This window comes from Desarmillaria tabescens (assembly GCF_030435595.1).
Source record: "Desarmillaria tabescens strain CCBAS 213 chromosome Unknown EV420scaffold_4, whole genome shotgun sequence".
Taxonomy (NCBI): Eukaryota; Fungi; Basidiomycota; class Agaricomycetes; order Agaricales; family Physalacriaceae; genus Desarmillaria; species Desarmillaria tabescens.
Window position 1 is genome coordinate 111791 of NW_026848303.1, and position 17766 is coordinate 129556.

The following is a 17766-nucleotide window of genomic DNA, read 5'->3' on the forward strand; positions in this document are numbered from 1 at the left end:
GTGAGATGACTTATTCATGGGGTCTCGTGGTAATAGGCCCCTGCTACTAGATTATTCCCTGGGTGCCTCGAATATAATATAAATTACGAGTCCTCAGCCGCTAGCTAGGGTGGGAGACGTATTGTTATATAGGATTCGGAGCGTTGGTGAAAGAGCCAAGAAAAGAGCAGTGTCGGACTTGATGCCGATGGGCCGACAGTTTCCGATCAACTAACCGCATCATCCGGGCCGGAAGTCCCATCCGAACCACGACGACCGTTTCTCTTCTGAACAGTATCCTCCTTCAAGCACCCGGTAACAGAGAGCAAGTGGCGACCGATGCTCGATAGCCTGCCTTGATTCTCGCTTCCGCTTGACAATGCCTTGCTCTTTGCTTTATATCGCGTACCATACCGACCCTGGGCGGCGGCAGGCTGGACAGGGCGAGCCAAACCAATTTCAATCGGCATCCCCGCATGATTAGAGGCAAGGAATCTAGGGATAAAACTTGCTAAGGAAGCTAAGGAAGGAGTGAATGTGGACAATGACAAAGAAGTACATCAACCGGGTGAGTTGAGGTCGACCGCGCTGCCGATTTATATTAACTGTGAACAGAACGTACCTATATGCTTGCTGTCAGAGTCATGAATCGTTGGCTGTGGCCATGTGAGGACGAATTCCTATCAGTTTCTCACTCTATCTTCGCTGGATGCTACCGAGCTCGATATGCCTATGTGGTGGCAAGAAATCGTTCTTCGCACGTAAATCGTTGCGTATGGGATGGACACGAGGAACAGTGACGTCTCGAAATCCTCGCGCTCACCATGTTTGGATGTATTCCTCGACGAAGTTCCGTTGTCGTTGGGAAGCACCACTGGAGTGGAACATTCCTCATACCCGCTCTAATCAAATTATGGGATACGATACCGGAATCACGTCCCCAGTACTAGACCATAATATACAGCAGCGTTCTCGAACAAACTGGCGCTGCCAACGACAAAGGAATACAATGCTCATCTACGTCGAAACGGAGGGGAGGGTGGCGCAGAGCAATTGAAAACCTGGATCTGTTCTAGGTGGGTACTGAAACAGATGTTGATTGAACATTTTACTTAAATTCATATAGGTACCGCTTCAACAGCGTAATCGCATATAGGCGCATAACCGGTAGCCCTGCCTATTCTCATTGGGGCATTTTCTCCAAGACTGGCAGGCTCGAGATGCGTATTGTGACAGCGAACAATTACCACCGCTTTACACAACTTTTCGAAGTCTGAAGTCACCGGAATCAGTACCCATAGCCCTAGGGTCTCTTCTCCGAGTCTCTGGGATCATATCACAGTGTGCAATTCAGGCGAAGGCTTCGAGCCCTACCTACCTTGCACAAAATCCTAGAGAGCTTCCTATCCACTCGTATCATCGGAGAGCGACGTCTTTCTCCAACTCTAGGTCCACTTCTTCCACGACGACAGACCCCCTGGCTATCCTTCGACATGATTCCGACAGCGAGTCTTCTTGAAGTTTTGCGTGCAGTATTTCGCTGCCCCTCCAAAATCGACGGCATTTACTATGAGCAATCTCTAATCGGCGCATCTCACATAACTTGCCACACTTCAGATCAGCGGAGCCCTACATCAGACTAAACTCGTCACAAACCGTGTCTGGCATACGATCCTCGCGCAAGAACCTTCTCAGCTCAGCATCCATCCTTCTTCGACAATCTTCTACTGTGTCCCACCTTATCACCAATTCATATGTCACACTTGGTATTTCTGTATGCGACCTCTCCGCCTCGCTACCTTCCTCTTTGGTCCGGGTTGTTTGCTTATACTTTCGAGGTTATTTCCAAATGGCCAGCTGATTCGAATATCTATGTCACTTATCTCGCAACTAATATAAATGCGGGCCCGTGATATCCCAGTATTCTTTTATGTGCGAGCAGCTATAGAGGTTTACGTAGATCAACCACATGGTCTGCTTTTGTCCAAGACCAGACTATCAAGCGACGTTCACTATTAGTGTCATAGGTTGTTGGTTTCGGCATCGTGACACATCCATACCAAGAAGCATCAGTGTGTCTTTTATAAGAGCCGAGGTGCGCGAACCGGGGCTCCACAGGGACACATTCACTCTCAGGGCTTACCTATCATCTGCTCTTCTTTCAAGCTCTTGGCGGGAAACAGCGAAAGAAGAGATGAGATAAGCCCACGGAAAGGCCGGTCCTCTTAAAGAATCACAAACGAAAAGACACCACCCACGGCAACCCCTTCCCAATGAACTCGACTCTCCTGCTCGCATTTCTTTTGTTCAGTGCCCTAGTATTATATCGCCTGTCTAACTTACTTCTCCGTCGAAGCAGACCTTTCCCTCCCGGACCCAAGGGACTCCCGCTCATAGGGAACCTCTGGGATGTTCGCGTAGATTACCCATGGCTAACTTATGCTCGATGGGCTGCCACCTACGGCGACGTCTTGTATCTGGATATACCCGGAAATCCGACCATTATAATCAACTCTGCCCAAGCAGCGGCGGATCTTTTCGAAAAGCGTTCAGGGAACTATTCCGATAGGCCAGGTATGGATAAACGATACTCCAACGTCTCAGAGTTGACAACGCAACACAGATTTTACCATGTTGAAGCTAGCGGGATGGGAGAATACTTTCGGCTTTATGAGATATTCTAACTGGTGGAGGTCGGTACAAGCGTGTATGCTGTTCGTGGTCTAATTCTTCTTCCTCCTCGTCGTAGGACACATCGCCGAATGTTTCACCAATATTTCCAGCCTCGTGCAGTGCCAGCATACTATCCTGAGCAGATGAAAGCGACGCAGGTCTTGTTGCAACAACTATATAAATTTCCCGATGCGTTTGCTCGCCATATTCGCCAGTAAGTTGGACATATTGCCAAGTGCGTCCTTGGAAACTGACAATCTTCCAGCCATGCTGGATCAATCATTATGAAAATCGTCTACGGATACGATGTAAATCCTAGCGGCGATCAATTTGTGGAGTTGGCAGATCGGGCTCTGGAACATGTTCGTGCCTTTGGAGGCGAAGGGAACTTTCTCGTCGACTACATCCCTCCTTTAAAATACCTTCCGCGTGAGTTTGCTTATATTTGATCGCTACACTCGTATTGAAGGTGTCTTAAGGATGGATGCCTGGTACAAAATTCTTGAGCCTTGCACAAGCCTGGAGAAAAGATGTCAAGAACATGGAAGAAGAGCCATTTAAATATGCAATAGAGTCAGTGGTATGTTCTTGCTTACCTGCTGATCGAACTCAATCACGTTAACTCTTGTCCAAGGCTAAGGGCTTTGCACCTCCTTCATTCGTCTCGGAAAATTTAGCAAAGAATGGAGCATCAGAGAATGAAACACACCTTGAAATCGTAAAGAATATAGCTGGGGGTGCCTTTGCTGGTATATATTTCCCGATGCTCGCTGAACGCTTCATCTTATGTCCGGTTAGCGGGAGCTGATACTGTAAGTCTTCACCTGTGCGCATCATTCATCTTTTCTTATCAGTACAAAGACTGTGTCAGTTGTCCTTTCCACGATACTCGCTTTTCTTCTTTACCCCGAAGTACAAGTCAAAGCCCAAGCCGAACTGGACGCTGTTGTCGGACATGGCACCCGTCTACCGAATTTTGAAGATCGTCTGCAGCTGCCGTATATTGATGCTATCGTGTTGGAAGCCCTGAGATGGAATCCTGTTATACCACTGGGTATGTGCTTTCAAATCTGCTAGCATGCTTCTATTCATAGACTTTGATTTACTAGGTATTGCTCATCGCACCGTGAAAGAGGATGTTTACAGAGGTTATTACATCCCTGCAGGTCTGCTACATGTATGTTTTTGTTCTCAGAGTATGCCTATCTTTCTGTAGGTGCGACTGTCATTGGAAACGCTTGGTCAGCTACGAGTTAATTTATAATCTTCAACAAGCCTTAGATTAACAGACAATGCAGGGCCATACTCCACGACGAAAATGATTATCCGAACCCTCTAGTATTTGATCCCGACCGCTTCATTCCTCAAGATGGGAAAGACGTCCAACCAGAACCAACACCCGCGTTTGGTTTTGGAAGACGGTGCGCATCCTGTGATATGACCAAGTCCGACACTCTTGACAATATTCCTACAGTATCTGTCCCGGTAGATATCTCGCGTTAAATACTGCCTGGATTGCCATCGCATCTATGGCGTCGACTTTGTCGTTTTCCAAGGCGGTTGATTCCGAAGGCCGGGTCATTGAACCGAGTGATACCTATACAAGCGGTTTTGCGAGGTGGGCATTCCATCCTGGATGTACTAGTGTGCTTTAATTTCGAGTATAGCTCTCCCATGCCTTTCAAATGCATGATCAAGGCGCGGTCAGCTGCAGCGCAAGCGTTGCTGGATTAAGACGAGTTGTACCCATTTTGAAACAACTACTTTGGTTAGAAGTACGACTTGTCAAACGTTCTCAATGTCATCCTCATAAACGACAGTCCCGCTAATAAATTGACTGTCTCCTAGTCTCTCCAGCCGCACCTCGGGGCCATCCCGGCATACGACGATCTTGTTTACAGTGTCTTCCCGAGATCCTTTCAACGTATGATGGGCGTGCTCATCCTCTCTCTCGTGCCCTTCGAGGTCGTCGCTCATCGTGAAAGAGTTTTGCTGAGAGTTCTGACCTCCAGAACACGTCCTGAAGTGAAAGTGAGCCCGATATCACGCTGCCTTGCCATGAATCGTCTGGGCGAGCGTGGCCTGCTGCGACACGTCCAACAAGGAGTGCGGGGCAATTCCCTATGGTATATATGTGAGATGCAGAGTCAGGAAATAAACATGAGCGTGCCCTTGCCATCCCCACTAGGGAGTCGAAGTAATCCAATGTGACGTCTTCGCGAGCATAGAAAATGACGTGTAAGATCAATGTTAGAGAGTAAAGAGCTGATGATTCAACCATGATTTCGATAACATGGCGATAAGCTCGGACCTTGCTGTGTCACTTCCTGGGGCAACTGTGACAATACGGTAGATAATGAGTACCGTGCACCACAAAGTTGCAGGGCTTGCATCTCAAAGAATTATATCGAGTCTATTGATGCTATTGCAGGAAAATGGGCATGCCCCGGACGATAAAACCCACTTCATAAGGGTCCCAGCAGAATCCGAAAAATCCTCAGAGCCGTTGATGCGTACCGAGACCGGAGTAGGGGGTGAAATGAAGGGGGTGGTTCACATTGCATTCCTCTATGATCCTACTATTTCGACATGCGATGCGTACTTCTTGCAAGTCAGGAGAATTTTTGACAAGCGAGAAAATCTCGCCTATCGATCTGAAGTGGAAGAACAGGGAAGTGTCGACAACGTGGTAAGAACGGGACTGCAGACTCGACACAACAGAATCTGGCATACGATGCCACTCTCCACCGCCAAGAGATAACCGGGTGACATTGATAAGAGATTCGATGACCGTCAGCGCCATGTAAAGCGTGGGAGAATGTATATGAGTCTGATGGCATGCGAACACGATTGCAAGGGATGTAAAATGCAGGGCGAGCTTTGGAGACAAGGTGATCAGCTTTCGGAGGCGTTCGCAGGCGGATTTGCCTGTCAATACGGCAACAGAGAATAGATGAGCTCTGGTTCTTGGATAAAAGGCTCTGCAAGCCAATGATGCTCGCAGAAGTGATGTCCTGTCCCCGTGCAGCTCATCGATAATGGCATCGAGAATCTATGGCGGGAGATCCAATACTGGCATTATGCAGAGATGTTGGACAGGTAGAGCAAAAAAAAATAGAGAGAGTCGAAACCCTGCTGATTACTTTGTAAGACCAGATGGTAATAAGAGCGCTGAGCGCTGAGCAACTTCCTCACAAAGATGGCGGTTGTATGAAAGATAAATCGATAACCGGTTAACCGATGACTTCGGAAGGTCACCGAGTAGTCTAATTGCCGGCTATAGTAAGTACTTCCGGACTTGAAATTTCCATCGTCAACGACGCAATATTCTTTCCTCTGACAATCCGCTGGAGGGACACTTTCAGGATGGTAGGAAACCAAAGAAGAAAAATGCTTGACACATTGCAAAGAAACACCCTGGTGCTTTGATACAGGCCCAGTTGCACCCGTGATTGAATTCGAGTAACCCTGGTCCCTCTCGAGCGGTCTTCTGTGTTTATAGATCGATATAGGTACGTTACAATCATCTGACACGACGGGATGCTCTAAAACATACAGATATAATTGAAATTCGCTCACCTGCACAAGCCTGCAAGAATAACATGCGCCGTACCTAATACTGTGCCATGGCAATGCTGGAGGCAACTGTGCGCCCGAAACCTTAACATCGTTCTGTTCAATCACCTCTTTTTGACCATAGTATAGGGAGCGTCGGTACCGCAATCACCATGTTTCAAAAGCATCCCATTGAAAAATCTCGGACTGTCACCTTCCTTTAGTAAGGTTCCCTCTGGACGGGTTTGGCTTCTAGCTATCCTTTATATTGGGAAGGGGGTTCAACAGGCTCGTCCTCCCCTCCCCCCCCCCGGTTCTTAATCCCGTTTCATTTGACATGACGGACACAGACGGGCTCAATATTCTGTATGATATCATTAGATTAACTTGTCAAACTTTAGTTTACGGTGAGCCCCCCTCTCTCCTGGCCGAGCAGTTGATTAAAATCTTAACACGCAGGCATGTACATAATCATCATGCTGGTCTGCTCCTTTGTTATGCTGTGCGTCGTCTTCTTTTACCAGCTTCTTGCCTTGCGACTGATAGCCCTGTAGGAAGAGAGGTCTTAGAGGGAAATCGCGTATTTTGCTGTTCTGCATACTGGTTTTCATGTTCTCCTTTTCAACGGCCTATTGGATCGTATCGATATGTCAAGCCGTGTATGTCATCACCATCTCATTTGTGCATGGCATCCCTCTGGAAAGTATAGCGTTTTCGTACGGCGAAAAACAAGACATAATGAACGCTCTTGTCCTCCTGAATGTGAGTATCCGAGTTTATTTTCTGTAAAGAATTTATATCCAACGCTCCGCAGTATGTGCTAACCGACGGCATTGTCGTTTGGCGGGCATGGGTAATCTGCCGAGACGAGTATAGCAAATTTTTGATCCTTCCTCTCGTATTCTTATGCTTGACCCTCTGTGAGCCTTGGTTCTTCATCTTGATTCCTGCTCACGGTTGACATGATAATAGTGTCCGTTTTCGTTACAATCGGATTGCGCGTCACGATAACTACCATGTCCGTCAGCCGGCACATCGTCATGGACCATACAGCCCTGACCCACGCGCTTAATTATTCCCAAATAATAAACTTAGCCCTGTCATTATTGACCAACATATTTTCTACTTTGATTGTCGGAGTCAAAGCCTGGTACGTGTCGTGGTCATGGTTGTCCCTTACATTAATAAGATCTGATCTGTTATCTGTACTAGGCGTCATAGACACTGGGTTACATCCGAACTTCAGATGAGGCGGACAAAAATAACTTTAGCAGGACGGGTTCTCACTTTGTTTGTCGAGTCCGGGATCATTTACTGTCTTTCTGGAGTACGTGACCGTTCGAACGATTTTTATTACACCGGATCCTCAATTCCTCCAGATAATAGCTCTGATTGCCACTGAGATTCAACTTCCCTTTGGCAATCTCAGCGATGTCTACACTCCGATCCAGGTCCAGTTCGCGGTCCGTATTAATTAATACTCGTTTAGCTGGCCAAATTGACCGTTCAAACCAGGGGATCTATCCAACCTTGGTTATTCTTCTCGTCAGCCGCCAAGGTGAATTAAACGAGACTGCCATGTTCACGTTTGAGGACAAACGCAATCCCCCGGAACAGCCATTGAATGTATCCAATTTGGGACCCATCGAGTTTGGCGATAATCAGAATATGAACGGCTCGTTTGGAGAAACGGAGACCCTTGCGGATGTTAGACATAGCAGGTCATCAGTATTACAGCGTTCTCAGGATTAGCGAGCTGGACGACGCTGGCGTTGTTTTCCTTTGCATTAACATGACCGAAGCTCTCTACTAGAGTGGCGAACTAACTACCCTTAGCCCTTCGGTGTGTTCTATAGTAGACAGGAACTAGAGAGCTTCCCTTCAGGAACACTTTGTCGCGATAGATTAATTTCAAACGAGTTTCCGGTATGAGCGAGCTTCAGAACTGATATCCGTTCCGTCGCACCACCACCATCGATTATTGTAGGCAATCAACGACCGGAATGACCCGGGTCTTTGGCAATGTCCTATGCAACGGCATTTACTGGCGCTCGAGGTACCTTCTATGGTGAGCGGTGAGTGGGAGTGTTCCGATCATAACAATCAACCACCGATGAGATATTGATACATGTATCTATTTCAATTGTAAGCAAAGATAGTCTAGGACCATCTGGTAAAGTAGATCAGCATTGGTTGTCGTGACTGTTAAAAGAAAACGTACAAATCCCCGGTAATCTCGAGTGATAATGACTACTGGGCATGACTGCTGTCGTCTTCGCATTCTTCCTGATCGTTGGGCATCTCCATATCAAGCATCCAATGTCAGGAGGACACTTATCAGTACACCCAGAGAACTCTGAACAAAACGAGAAGGTATGGTCCCGCCGAAGTTAGGCTGCGACAGTGGAAGAATTCCTTCGCAAAGCTTGAATGGCAGGGACAGAATGAAGATACATCATGGCCAAGACTTAAGGATGAAAATAGAAACGGGATTATTATCCAGACGGGACAGATGAGCGCTGTTATTGCACAGCCCAGCTCCAATAACAGCAAGTCCTGCAGAGAAAATGCCATACTCAGCACCACCAGTAGTCCGAACCGCACCTCTACGTCAGACGAAGCAGAGAAATGGCCCTTGCGCAGCACACTAAAAAATGGGAAACGGCGAAAGAAAGTCTTGGTTATTTCATCAAAGATACAATCTTACACTATACTTTCAAGCCTACTTCTTCACAGCTTTGGCAGTGGGCCCAGTGGAGTCGTCCGACGCATCGAGGTTACACTGGTGGAATGCGCGATTATGGAATATCACTTTTCCAGTCGTGTGGGTAAACAGGCTTGGGGTATAATCAGTGATTTGTCCGACGTCAAAACACAAATTTACCCACCTTTGGTGCAATAGCTGGGTGCTTCATCTTGTACAACAACCCTCGCACTTCCTTCTCAGGCCCGTAAGGCGCATACTATCAGGGTATAACGTGGCCTTCCTTCCTCTGGAATGGGCTCAAAGAGTAACTTGGTCGCACTATAAGGATGAACCTGAAAATGCAGCTTTACCTTCACGGGGCTCTTCCAAGCGACTGGCATCTTCAGCTGGGCCTCCTCCCAAGGCGCAAGCTCACTTAGCGACAAGCCCAATCCCACAGATCCGATACCTAGCCCATTCGGCATCGCATGCACAGGGGCGATCCACACGCATGGATGAGGTGCGTACCTGACTTAAAATGCGCGGCGAGACTCTTGAGTTCCGGAAGGAGGATATTTCGGAACACGGTTTTCCCAGAGACGAACGCCGTCGCTCCCAAAGGCACAGGAAGCCCGTCGCCGGTCCCACCATCATACCGACAAATTTACTGAGGACTAGTCGGTACATTGAAGCCATACCGAGAGGTCACCCTAGGCGGCGATAAGTCATATAGCGCATCGTCGATGGCACCAGTGATAGAAACAATTTCCCCCATTGACCCTATCCTGCTGTAATTCTCGGGGTCAGAGGCCTGGAAGGATGTTTAGGTTGTTCTCGCTGCAGATGTAGATAGGCATACCTTGGTCGATACATACCGCTGCTCTGGTGACGGGTCGACGTTGCGAGACATCGGAGCATCGTACTGGAGATGATGAACGTTCGGTATATGCATGAAATCAAGCAACATACCTTGTACAAAGCATTCCGGGATTGCATACCACAATGCTTCACTCTCCATCGACATTAACATACAGGTTTCAATTTTCACCCAAAAGCCTCCAATCACTCCTTCCGAAATCGACGCATGAATTTCGGCTGAACCCACTAGTTGCTCTGAGGGTAGTGTTGAACGCTGGCATTGTCGTCAAGGAATTGTCGGAAGAAAAGAATATCGTTGGCGAGAGTCTACCTTTATCTGATTCTCGGATGCTCGCCCTTGAAGTCGTCCTATTACTTTCGCGTCAAAGTGAAGAAATACAGGGAAAAGAGAGAGACGCACCCGTCGAAGAACAGGAAATCACCAGGCCATCACAATCCTGGATCTGCGATGGAATATATGCGTCTGCAGACCATCGGAGTCCTTGAAACTTAAACTTGATGCTTCATTTCCTCTGTGGCATTCGCAAATCCTGGCGAGAATCTGAGAAAAAGGCGGCATCAGTGGTCATGGTGGCCATTGGTGAAGGAGCGGATGATCGGGCCGGTCCGACCTTCAATTGTGATGACGCCTGCCGTCAAAGCATCATCAATTCTCGGGGGTGCGGTTTCTGACCCCTCTCACGCGAATGATGCCGCACATACTTCAGGGGGACCTTAATCTGATAGGCAGTGCGCATAATATTGCGCGAGCTATGCGGGCGATGTTCTAGTGGAAATAGGGGCTGCGACGTTTCTTCGCTGTCTGCTCCAAGCATCAAAAGTCCCGGTGCAGACTCCTGCTAACACGTCGCCTTCCATCCAGCGCCACGTTTGTGATGACGGACAACATCTTTCGTTGCTATCAACGCAAGACCATTTCAACATGCCGCTTCTAAGGCGATATCCTGTTCGCGCCTTACTGGGGTCGCCACCTTGTCCCTCTTCTCGAGTACTACCATTTCACACTGGTTAACAAGATTCTGTGGCTGCTTGCCCGTATCTTAGCAGTAAATTTTGTGAGTAAATATATGTTTTTATTACGAATGCATCGCTGACTAGTTCCTACGTTGATAGCTTAACGTACCTGTGCACATCGTGTTGATATCGTATCGTCCTTTTACTTTCTTCTCATCCAAGTAGCATTTTGCTAAAGCGACGACCATGCAGGACTGCGACCCCAATATTAGATGCTCTCTTCGGGAGGGTATTTCGTCAGGTTTGCGATCCAAAGTTTTTCTCAGGATCTTACAAGCTAACGCGCGGTTTGGCATAGCCTGGCACCATGGGAGACATCGACGCTGACCGTTCTATCATCAGTATTGTGGTTCCCAGGAAGTAGCGGAGATCTGCTTGGCGATGACGGCTTACAGTGAGCTATCAAATAGATTTTTACCTGAATTCTCTTTAACATGCCCCTTACTTAGCTCAGTAGTCGGTGCTTGCAGATCATTGGCAGAGCGAATAAGATGTGGCGTATACGTGCCTTATACATCTCTGCACCTTTTGCATCAATTGGTATCTTTGTCATTAATGTTTGTTGTCTTCCTTCTCGGTTTCCTTTGATGCGACCTGTACATTTGTGTGACACGTGTCTCGTCTACATGTTCTCCTGCTGATAACTAGCCGGTCACCTCCTGGCTCACCAAAACTTGCTGAGGACTCGGACTTGCCACGCTTGCGATGGCTCCCAGCTTCATACCTATTTTGAAACAACTACTTTGGTTGGAAGTACAACTTGTCAAACGTTCTCAATGTCATCCTCATAAACGACAGTCCCGCTAATAAATTGACTGTCTCCTAGTCTCTCCAGCCGCACCTCGGGGCCATCCCGGCATACGACGATCTTGTTTACAGTGTCTTCCCGAGATCCTTTCAACATATGATGGGTGTGTTCATCCTCTCTCTCGTGCCCTTCGAGGTCGTCACTTATCGTGAAAGAGTTTTGCTGAGAGTTCTGACCTCCAGAACGCGTCCTGAAGTGAAGTGAGCCCGATATCATGCTGCCTTGCCATGAGTCGTCTGGGCGAGCGTGGCCTGCTGCGACACGTCCAACAAGGAGTGCGGGGCAATTCCCTATGATATATCTGTGAGATGCAGAGCCAGGAAATACACATGAGCGTGCCCTTGCCATCCCCACTAGGGAGTCGAAGTAATGCAATTGTGACGTCTTCGCGAGCATAGAAAATGACGTATAAGATCAATGTTAGAGAGTAAAGAGCTGATGATTCGACCATGATCTCGATAACATGGCTATAAGTTCGGAATCCGCTTCCTGTGTCACTTCCTCGTGCAACTGTGACAATACGGTAGATAATGAGTACCGTGCACCACAAAGTTGTAGCAAGGATGAAGGCTGAATAAAGCGCGAAACCGAGAGGGTAAGCAGCTGTGATGGTGGATATTTCGTATGTCGAGATGATTTTAAACACTGCACCAAACCTTGACGTGGACTGACAAAATAGAAATGCTGATCGTCTTACCAGTTCCAGAAATGAGAAGAAGAACGGGGAGCAAAACAGTCAGCCACCGGCGTCCCCAGACTACCCAACAGCGCCAAATCTACGGTTTGGATCACCGTAAGCTGTAGTGTAAAATTCACAGTAGTCACACGCACTATAGTAGAGTCCGCAAGGATGGTACAGATGGCACCTGTAACACCCATCTCCACTGTTGATTCGAAGCTAGGACCGCACTGAGATAGATATCGGGTTCGAAAATTCTGTCCATGGTCGACGAATATAGAACGAATGTATAACCAATTGAAGACGAAGTTGATGGTAGCGACGATATAGAGGAGGATTATAATGACCACCATGGCTCGTCCGATGTGTCGAGATTTGTTAATATCTACATTGTCATTCAACAAAGTTTGTATAATATAGCAGAAGTGCCATTCTCACATATATTCCACAATGTGACCGCAACAATTCCAATGTATATCCCTATGTGAAGCTATGATTAGGCATTTGTGTCTGGACAAACGAACGCACGAACCGTGTAGTAGAGAGACGAGTATTCCCGCATTCAAGTTGATATCAAGAGACTGGAATATAAAGGCCTTCTCGGCATCGGTAAGATTTGGCGAGATGCTGATTTGCAAGGGGGTTGCGGCCCGGCAAGCCGGCACATCGGGTCGGTCGGTCGGTCGGTCCAAAATAGTGTTGCCGCGGCTCGGCTAAAAGCCGCTTAGTCGCGTAGCCGAGCCGGATTAAGCCGAGTCTGAGCCTTTGATTGGCTCAGGCTAATTCCGAGCTCAAGCCCCGTTTGGAGTCGGCTTGAGTTCGGCTTGAGCCGACTTAGCCGGTTATCGATGACCAAATTGGTCATCGATAACCGACTTTCGTTCTTGACTTCCTCCCTCGCTTACCATCGTTCCCTCAACATCCCTACAACGTAGAAACAAATTACCACCAATTTCCAACCTTGAAGCATGCTTTTGTGACCATCAACATGCTTTCTTCATCTCTGCTGTGGCAAATCCTAGCCGAAGGCTCAAGCAAGGCCTCAAGGCAGTTTCAGGGTGAAAGATGGTAGAACGAGCGAATATTACGAGGAGGGTGCGTTATTCAACTCTTTATTTGGTCTAACTCTGCTCATTGAAGCCCCCGTAGGTACCGATAGTCGCCTGGTGTTGTTGTAATTTACAAATGTTCTGTATACTGGTTAACGGAATATACACCTTCTATTTTGCCACCCTGCGTCGCGCAAATTCCTTAAATACTTCTCTCAGCAAGCGTAGCATGTCCCATTGACCTACCCATCTCTTTTTCTCCCTTTCTATCTACTTGTCTATTTAATGGCACCACCTGGACGACCTCGCGGACGACCTCGCAGAAAAGGACGCGGCGCAGACGCTGAACCTACAGTGGTCCCCGATGATGCGGGTGCTGATCCTGAGGCTCCTGGGCCAACTGAGACTATCACCGTACACCCAGGAGGCGCATTGAATGCGCGGTTTTTTATACCAGGTTTAGGTATGTATTTCTATCTTCAACGGCTGCCATATGTACTTATATCTGTACGTTAATTAGAACACCATAGTCCAGCTCCAGCCAGCCAGCCTCCAACATCACATGGTACACCTCCAACACCTCCGCCGCCTGTAACGCCTGTGCCCCAGCAATCCGCTCGCCGACGTAGGCGTCAGCCTGATCCTGATGACGACAACCCATTTACATCCACCCCTGAGCGTAGTTCCAGACACGCTCAACCTCTGCGTAATGTGCAGTTCTCTGGTGGCGAAACTTTCAACATCGAAGACTTGTCTGAGCCATCAACCCCAGCCACGCCTACGCCTGTTTTGCGGCCAGTAGCTGCAACTCCAAAGAGCAACCGAAGGCGCCGACGTGCTAAGCGTACAACAGCTGAGATGCCTAATATACCTGACCTTCGCCCCTTCTACGAAGTGCGTGAAGATCGAGTACACTGCATCTTTTGCTGGTGAGTATTGTTCTTTCTACGTGCAAAGGGCTACTGACTCTATGCTGGTATACTTAGTGCACAGAAGAAGTCAACGTCATTCAGCCGCTCAACAACGTCCACAAGCAATTGGCGGCGCCACCTTCTTATGAAGCACCTGGGACTCTGGGTAGAGGCGTGTGACAGACTTAAGGTAAAGATTACAGCGGACAAAGCTGAGGGTCCTGTCGCCGCATACCGGGAGTCAAAGGGACAGGACCCGAAACAGAATTCAAGCTTGCCTAGTGGGTTTGACGAGGTGCCAGGCTTCTCTTTAGAAGCATTCATTGATGCGTTGGTTGCTTTTATTGTTAGCAATGACCAGGTAGGCTTTCTTTGCGTTACTCAGATTGCAGCGTTAATGATGATCATAGTCTTTCAATGTTGTTGAGTCTCCGGAGCTCCGCCGGATATTCTTGATGCTTCGTGAGGAGCTTACCGATGATGATATTCCCTGCCGAACACAGATTCGGAAGCGAGTTATGGAAATATGGGAGGATCATTTAAAGCAGCTTTCCAAGGAAATGCAGGTGTGTACAATATTGAAGGTTTCGGAAGCCTCTTAGCTCAGATATGTGCAGGGCGCTTTAGGTAAAATCTCCTTCACGTGTGACATGTGGTCAAATGCCAACCTTGTGCCCTTCATGGCTGTCACGGCACATTGGATTGAAACCAAGGAGGTCCATCCTCCAAATGGCGGTGATCCGTATTTGACCCTTTCTCTGCGAGCTGATTTGATTGGTTTCCATCATGTACCTGGCCGTCATGATGGAGAACATCTGGCGCGAGCATTCCTTTTCATTGTTGATTGACTCAAGGGGGTCCTAATAATGAATTAAAAGACAGTGGGTCGATTAAATAATTTCGTGCACCGACGATGGACCTACCTACCTTCACGTGACATTTATGATGTCATTATGCTAAATTTGGGTATCTTTCGACTCAATTCAGTGAATATTTTGCCTGAAATAGCCGTGATATTAATATTGAAAGTGTTTTGAACATAATCTGTACGCTATCAAGTCTAAATCATGGCTGTGCTCTAATGGGATGTCATAATGTCACCATGTCCAGTCAGCAGGGCCACTTTGCAATGGCATTGACTGAGTGTTGGTATCGCTAGGTATGATGCCCTAAGGTAAGTAGCACACTCAGTAGCATATATTGTATCATGTATGCTCTAAAATTTGCCCTTGAAGTCCATTTTTAGACCCCCAAAGTGGTGGTCAACTTTTTTTTTTCGTGACATCCGGCTGGACCTACCTACCTACCCGGTGTGCCGGGCCGGAATTCCGGTACCCCCCTTGGATCGACTTCGAATTGTGTCTAAGGTATGTTCTCCAGTGTACAATGATCATTATTCGGTGTTTATATTGTTTGCAGATGGGTTGGATCAGCCTGGATAATGCATCGAACAATGATACAATGATGGCTTTCCTGGAGACGCTACTAATGCAACGCGGAATTGAATTTGATGCAATCAAACGGCATATCCGGTACGACAATCATTCCAGTACTTGCTGCCTTTTTAACTGTTGTTAGCTGCTTCGCCCACATCGTCAACCTGGCTTGCAAGGCTGTTTTGACAGCTATCACAAATATTGACTATGCCCATGATGATACCGAGTTCGTTCCGCAACCAGGATGACCAACAAATTTTATGGCCGCATGCAGACGTGATCCGATTGCTACTGCTCGTTCCATTGTACGGCTCGTGAGTCTTAGATAGACCCATTATAATCTTGGACTGTCTGATGTTTGCTTTTCAGGTTCGTGGCTCATCTATAAGGCGTCAAATTTTCTCAGAGATACTTGAATCTCTGCACATTGATAATCTTCAATTACTGCGAGATGTCGTTACACGCTGGTCATCGACTTTGCTCATGATTGAACGTGTTCTATATCTGCGTCCAGTTAGTTCTCTCCTTACATCATGTTGTATTGCTCTCATCATTGATTAAAGGCAATTGATAGCTTCCTTAGCTCTCGAGACTTTCCTGAATTTCATAAGTATCAACTGAGTAGTGCAGAGTGGGGTGCTCTTTCTGATTTCAAAGATATACTTGCTGTGCGCTTATTTTCATTCAGGAACTTCCCAGCTGACATTGCTTCCCAGGTTCCGCACGCATTTCAGCAAATTCTCTCATGTGAAAAGACGCCATGCATTTCTGACACCATCCCGGCATTTGAAGCAATGCAATTAACGTGGGAGGAACTATAGAAGGAAATGCCCCATGCTGCCAACGTTATTGCGAAGGGCCTCGATAAACTTGCTGAGTATCGTAATTGAGTTGGCAATGTTCCGATCTATTCCTTGGCGATACGTATGTCATTCTCTAGCTTTCAATTCTTTACTCACATCTTAGCAGTTATCCATCCTGCATACAAGCTCCAGTGGTTCCAGAAAAACTTGCCAGGGGAAGTTCTTGAAGTCAAGGATCTATTCATAAATACGGTGTGAGCTTTATGTCATTTATCATTGATCCTTCCTAACTTGTTTTGATAGCTTCGGAAATACCACAATATGCCGGATCTTCACACACCAGTGCCACCGACAACCTCAGATTCAGGAAACCCGCTTATTCGTGCTAGAAATATCTTACGTTTGGACAGGCATGCTAATGCTACCAGTTCAGAACCGTGGCACAGCCTTGACATTGAGGTTGAAAGATATCTCTCGGATCTGATCAGAAGTGATGTATCAATTCTGATGTTCTGGCAGGTAAGCATGCAACAATTCAGCTACTTAGTCTTTAGTATTGATGTGTTATATCAGGAAAATCAGAAGCGTTACCCAACAATCTTTTCATTTGCACTAGATGTTCTGCCTATACAAGGCACTGCTGTGCCCTCTGAGCGGGTATTCTCCAGTGGGAAAGAGACTGATACTCTGCGGCGGAATCGGCTAGGTGCTGATTCAATGGAAGCACTACAGATGTTGAAATTCTTGGTAAGAAAAGGGTGGGGCTTGAATTTTATGGAGGGAACAGATGAAATGTCAGAGATTCGTGAGCTGGAGTTATTAATCGAGCAGCAGACATCAATTCCGGAGGATATGCAGGCATTTATCAAAGGCCTTGTCTTAGAAAAGGGCAATGACACATTTTAATTTATCAATTGCCTTATTTATACATTAGTCTGAACTCAAGCCGGCTAAAGCCGAAGTCTAGCCTGAGTTCAGGTAATAATTTTGGCTATAGCCAACTCGGCTAAGAGCAATTACCAAAGTCGGAATAAGTCTAGCCGAGCCGAGTTTAGCCGAGTCGCGGCAACACTAGTCCAAAAGGTCCTTAAAAATTTTTTGCCCCCCTCTTGTAAAATATCATCCAGAGAACCTAGACACTGCTAGAGATGTTTATTTCAGCTGATATATGCAGGGTAATGACCTCACATAACCCAAAGAGTGCCGGAAAAGCAGTCAAATCGATGTTGAAGGCTTGAAGCGACAATGGCATGGTGCCGGATATCAGCAGGATTAGTCAGTACTGAGTTACCGG

At 47.2% G+C, this 17766-nt stretch overlaps 7 protein-coding genes across 7 annotated transcripts; 5 read left to right on the top strand and 2 right to left on the bottom strand.

Annotated features, from left to right (window-relative positions):
- Positions 1 to 2252: 2252 nt before the first annotated feature.
- On the top strand, positions 2253 to 4819 carry EV420DRAFT_1709161 (cytochrome P450; the record flags this gene model as incomplete). Its single annotated transcript, XM_060479583.1, has 13 exons — positions 2253 to 2553; positions 2603 to 2672; positions 2729 to 2866; positions 2918 to 3081; positions 3132 to 3232; positions 3287 to 3401; positions 3451 to 3464; positions 3514 to 3706; positions 3762 to 3818; positions 3869 to 3893; positions 3951 to 4073; positions 4127 to 4270; positions 4320 to 4819. The coding sequence occupies 13 exons, from the start codon at positions 2253 to 2255 to the stop codon at positions 4384 to 4386; spliced, it is 1512 nt and encodes a 503-aa protein (XP_060336711.1). The 3' UTR covers positions 4387 to 4819.
- EV420DRAFT_1709185 (uncharacterized protein) lies at positions 3957 to 5455 on the bottom strand (the record flags this gene model as incomplete). The annotated part of the gene is made up of 5 exons (XM_060479584.1): positions 3957 to 4672; positions 4700 to 4773; positions 4838 to 4917; positions 4964 to 4988; positions 5255 to 5455. 5 exons carry the CDS (start codon positions 5453 to 5455, stop codon positions 4438 to 4440), a joined length of 615 nt encoding a protein of 204 aa, XP_060336712.1. The 3' UTR covers positions 3957 to 4437.
- A 945-nt stretch (positions 5456 to 6400) lies between these two features.
- On the top strand, positions 6401 to 8410 carry EV420DRAFT_799027 (uncharacterized protein). Its single transcript, XM_060483495.1, has 8 exons — positions 6401 to 6614; positions 6667 to 6709; positions 6762 to 6969; positions 7022 to 7127; positions 7180 to 7357; positions 7420 to 7534; positions 7587 to 7670; positions 7723 to 8410. Exons 1-8 carry the CDS (start codon positions 6545 to 6547, stop codon positions 7957 to 7959), a joined length of 1041 nt encoding a protein of 346 aa, XP_060336713.1. The 5' UTR covers positions 6401 to 6544; the 3' UTR covers positions 7960 to 8410.
- Positions 8411 to 8857: 447 nt separating this feature from the next.
- EV420DRAFT_1508481 (uncharacterized protein) lies at positions 8858 to 9896 on the top strand. Its single transcript, XM_060471438.1, has 4 exons — positions 8858 to 9044; positions 9096 to 9704; positions 9769 to 9815; positions 9863 to 9896. Exons 1-2 carry the CDS (start codon positions 8862 to 8864, stop codon positions 9423 to 9425), a joined length of 513 nt encoding a protein of 170 aa, XP_060336714.1. The 5' UTR covers positions 8858 to 8861; the 3' UTR covers positions 9426 to 9704; positions 9769 to 9815; positions 9863 to 9896.
- A 905-nt stretch (positions 9897 to 10801) lies between these two features.
- On the top strand, positions 10802 to 11462 carry EV420DRAFT_799522 (uncharacterized protein). The gene is made up of 4 exons (XM_060483498.1): positions 10802 to 10827; positions 10886 to 11027; positions 11085 to 11180; positions 11236 to 11462. Exons 2-4 carry the CDS (start codon positions 10999 to 11001, stop codon positions 11372 to 11374), a joined length of 264 nt encoding a protein of 87 aa, XP_060336715.1. The 5' UTR covers positions 10802 to 10827; positions 10886 to 10998; the 3' UTR covers positions 11375 to 11462.
- Positions 11463 to 11549: 87 nt separating this feature from the next.
- Positions 11550 to 12626, bottom strand: EV420DRAFT_1636451 (uncharacterized protein; the record flags this gene model as incomplete). Its single annotated transcript, XM_060476586.1, has 4 exons — positions 11550 to 11884; positions 11922 to 12239; positions 12292 to 12370; positions 12426 to 12626. 4 exons carry the CDS (start codon positions 12624 to 12626, stop codon positions 11550 to 11552), a joined length of 933 nt encoding a protein of 310 aa, XP_060336716.1.
- Positions 12627 to 14082: 1456 nt separating this feature from the next.
- EV420DRAFT_799505 (uncharacterized protein) lies at positions 14083 to 14800 on the top strand. The gene is made up of 2 exons (XM_060483497.1): positions 14083 to 14251; positions 14309 to 14800. Exons 1-2 carry the CDS (start codon positions 14181 to 14183, stop codon positions 14658 to 14660), a joined length of 423 nt encoding a protein of 140 aa, XP_060336717.1. The 5' UTR covers positions 14083 to 14180; the 3' UTR covers positions 14661 to 14800.
- The last annotated feature ends 2966 nt before the right edge of the window (positions 14801 to 17766 follow it).

Coding starts and splice junctions, on each gene's coding strand:
- EV420DRAFT_799027 (XM_060483495.1), top strand. CDS start 6,545: ATGACGGACACAGACGGGCTCAATATTCTGTATGATATCATTAGATTA. Junction 6,615..6,666: donor TTGTCAAACTTTAGTTTACG/GTGAGCCCCCCT, acceptor CTTAACACGCAG/GCATGTACATAATCATCATG. Junction 7,671..7,722: donor CGATCCAGGTCCAGTTCGCG/GTCCGTATTAAT, acceptor CGTTCAAACCAG/GGGATCTATCCAACCTTGGT.
- EV420DRAFT_1508481 (XM_060471438.1), top strand. CDS start 8,862: ATGGGAAACGGCGAAAGAAAGTCTTGGTTATTTCATCAAAGATACAAT. Junction 9,045..9,095: donor CAGTCGTGTGGGTAAACAGG/CTTGGGGTATAA, acceptor AAATTTACCCAC/CTTTGGTGCAATAGCTGGGT.
- EV420DRAFT_799522 (XM_060483498.1), top strand. CDS start 10,999: ATGCTCTCTTCGGGAGGGTATTTCGTCAG. Junction 11,028..11,084: donor TCGGGAGGGTATTTCGTCAG/GTTTGCGATCCA, acceptor GGTTTGGCATAG/CCTGGCACCATGGGAGACAT. Junction 11,181..11,235: donor CTTGGCGATGACGGCTTACA/GTGAGCTATCAA, acceptor CCCCTTACTTAG/CTCAGTAGTCGGTGCTTGCA.
- EV420DRAFT_799505 (XM_060483497.1), top strand. CDS start 14,181: ATGCCTAATATACCTGACCTTCGCCCCTTCTACGAAGTGCGTGAAGAT. Junction 14,252..14,308: donor GTACACTGCATCTTTTGCTG/GTGAGTATTGTT, acceptor TGGTATACTTAG/TGCACAGAAGAAGTCAACGT.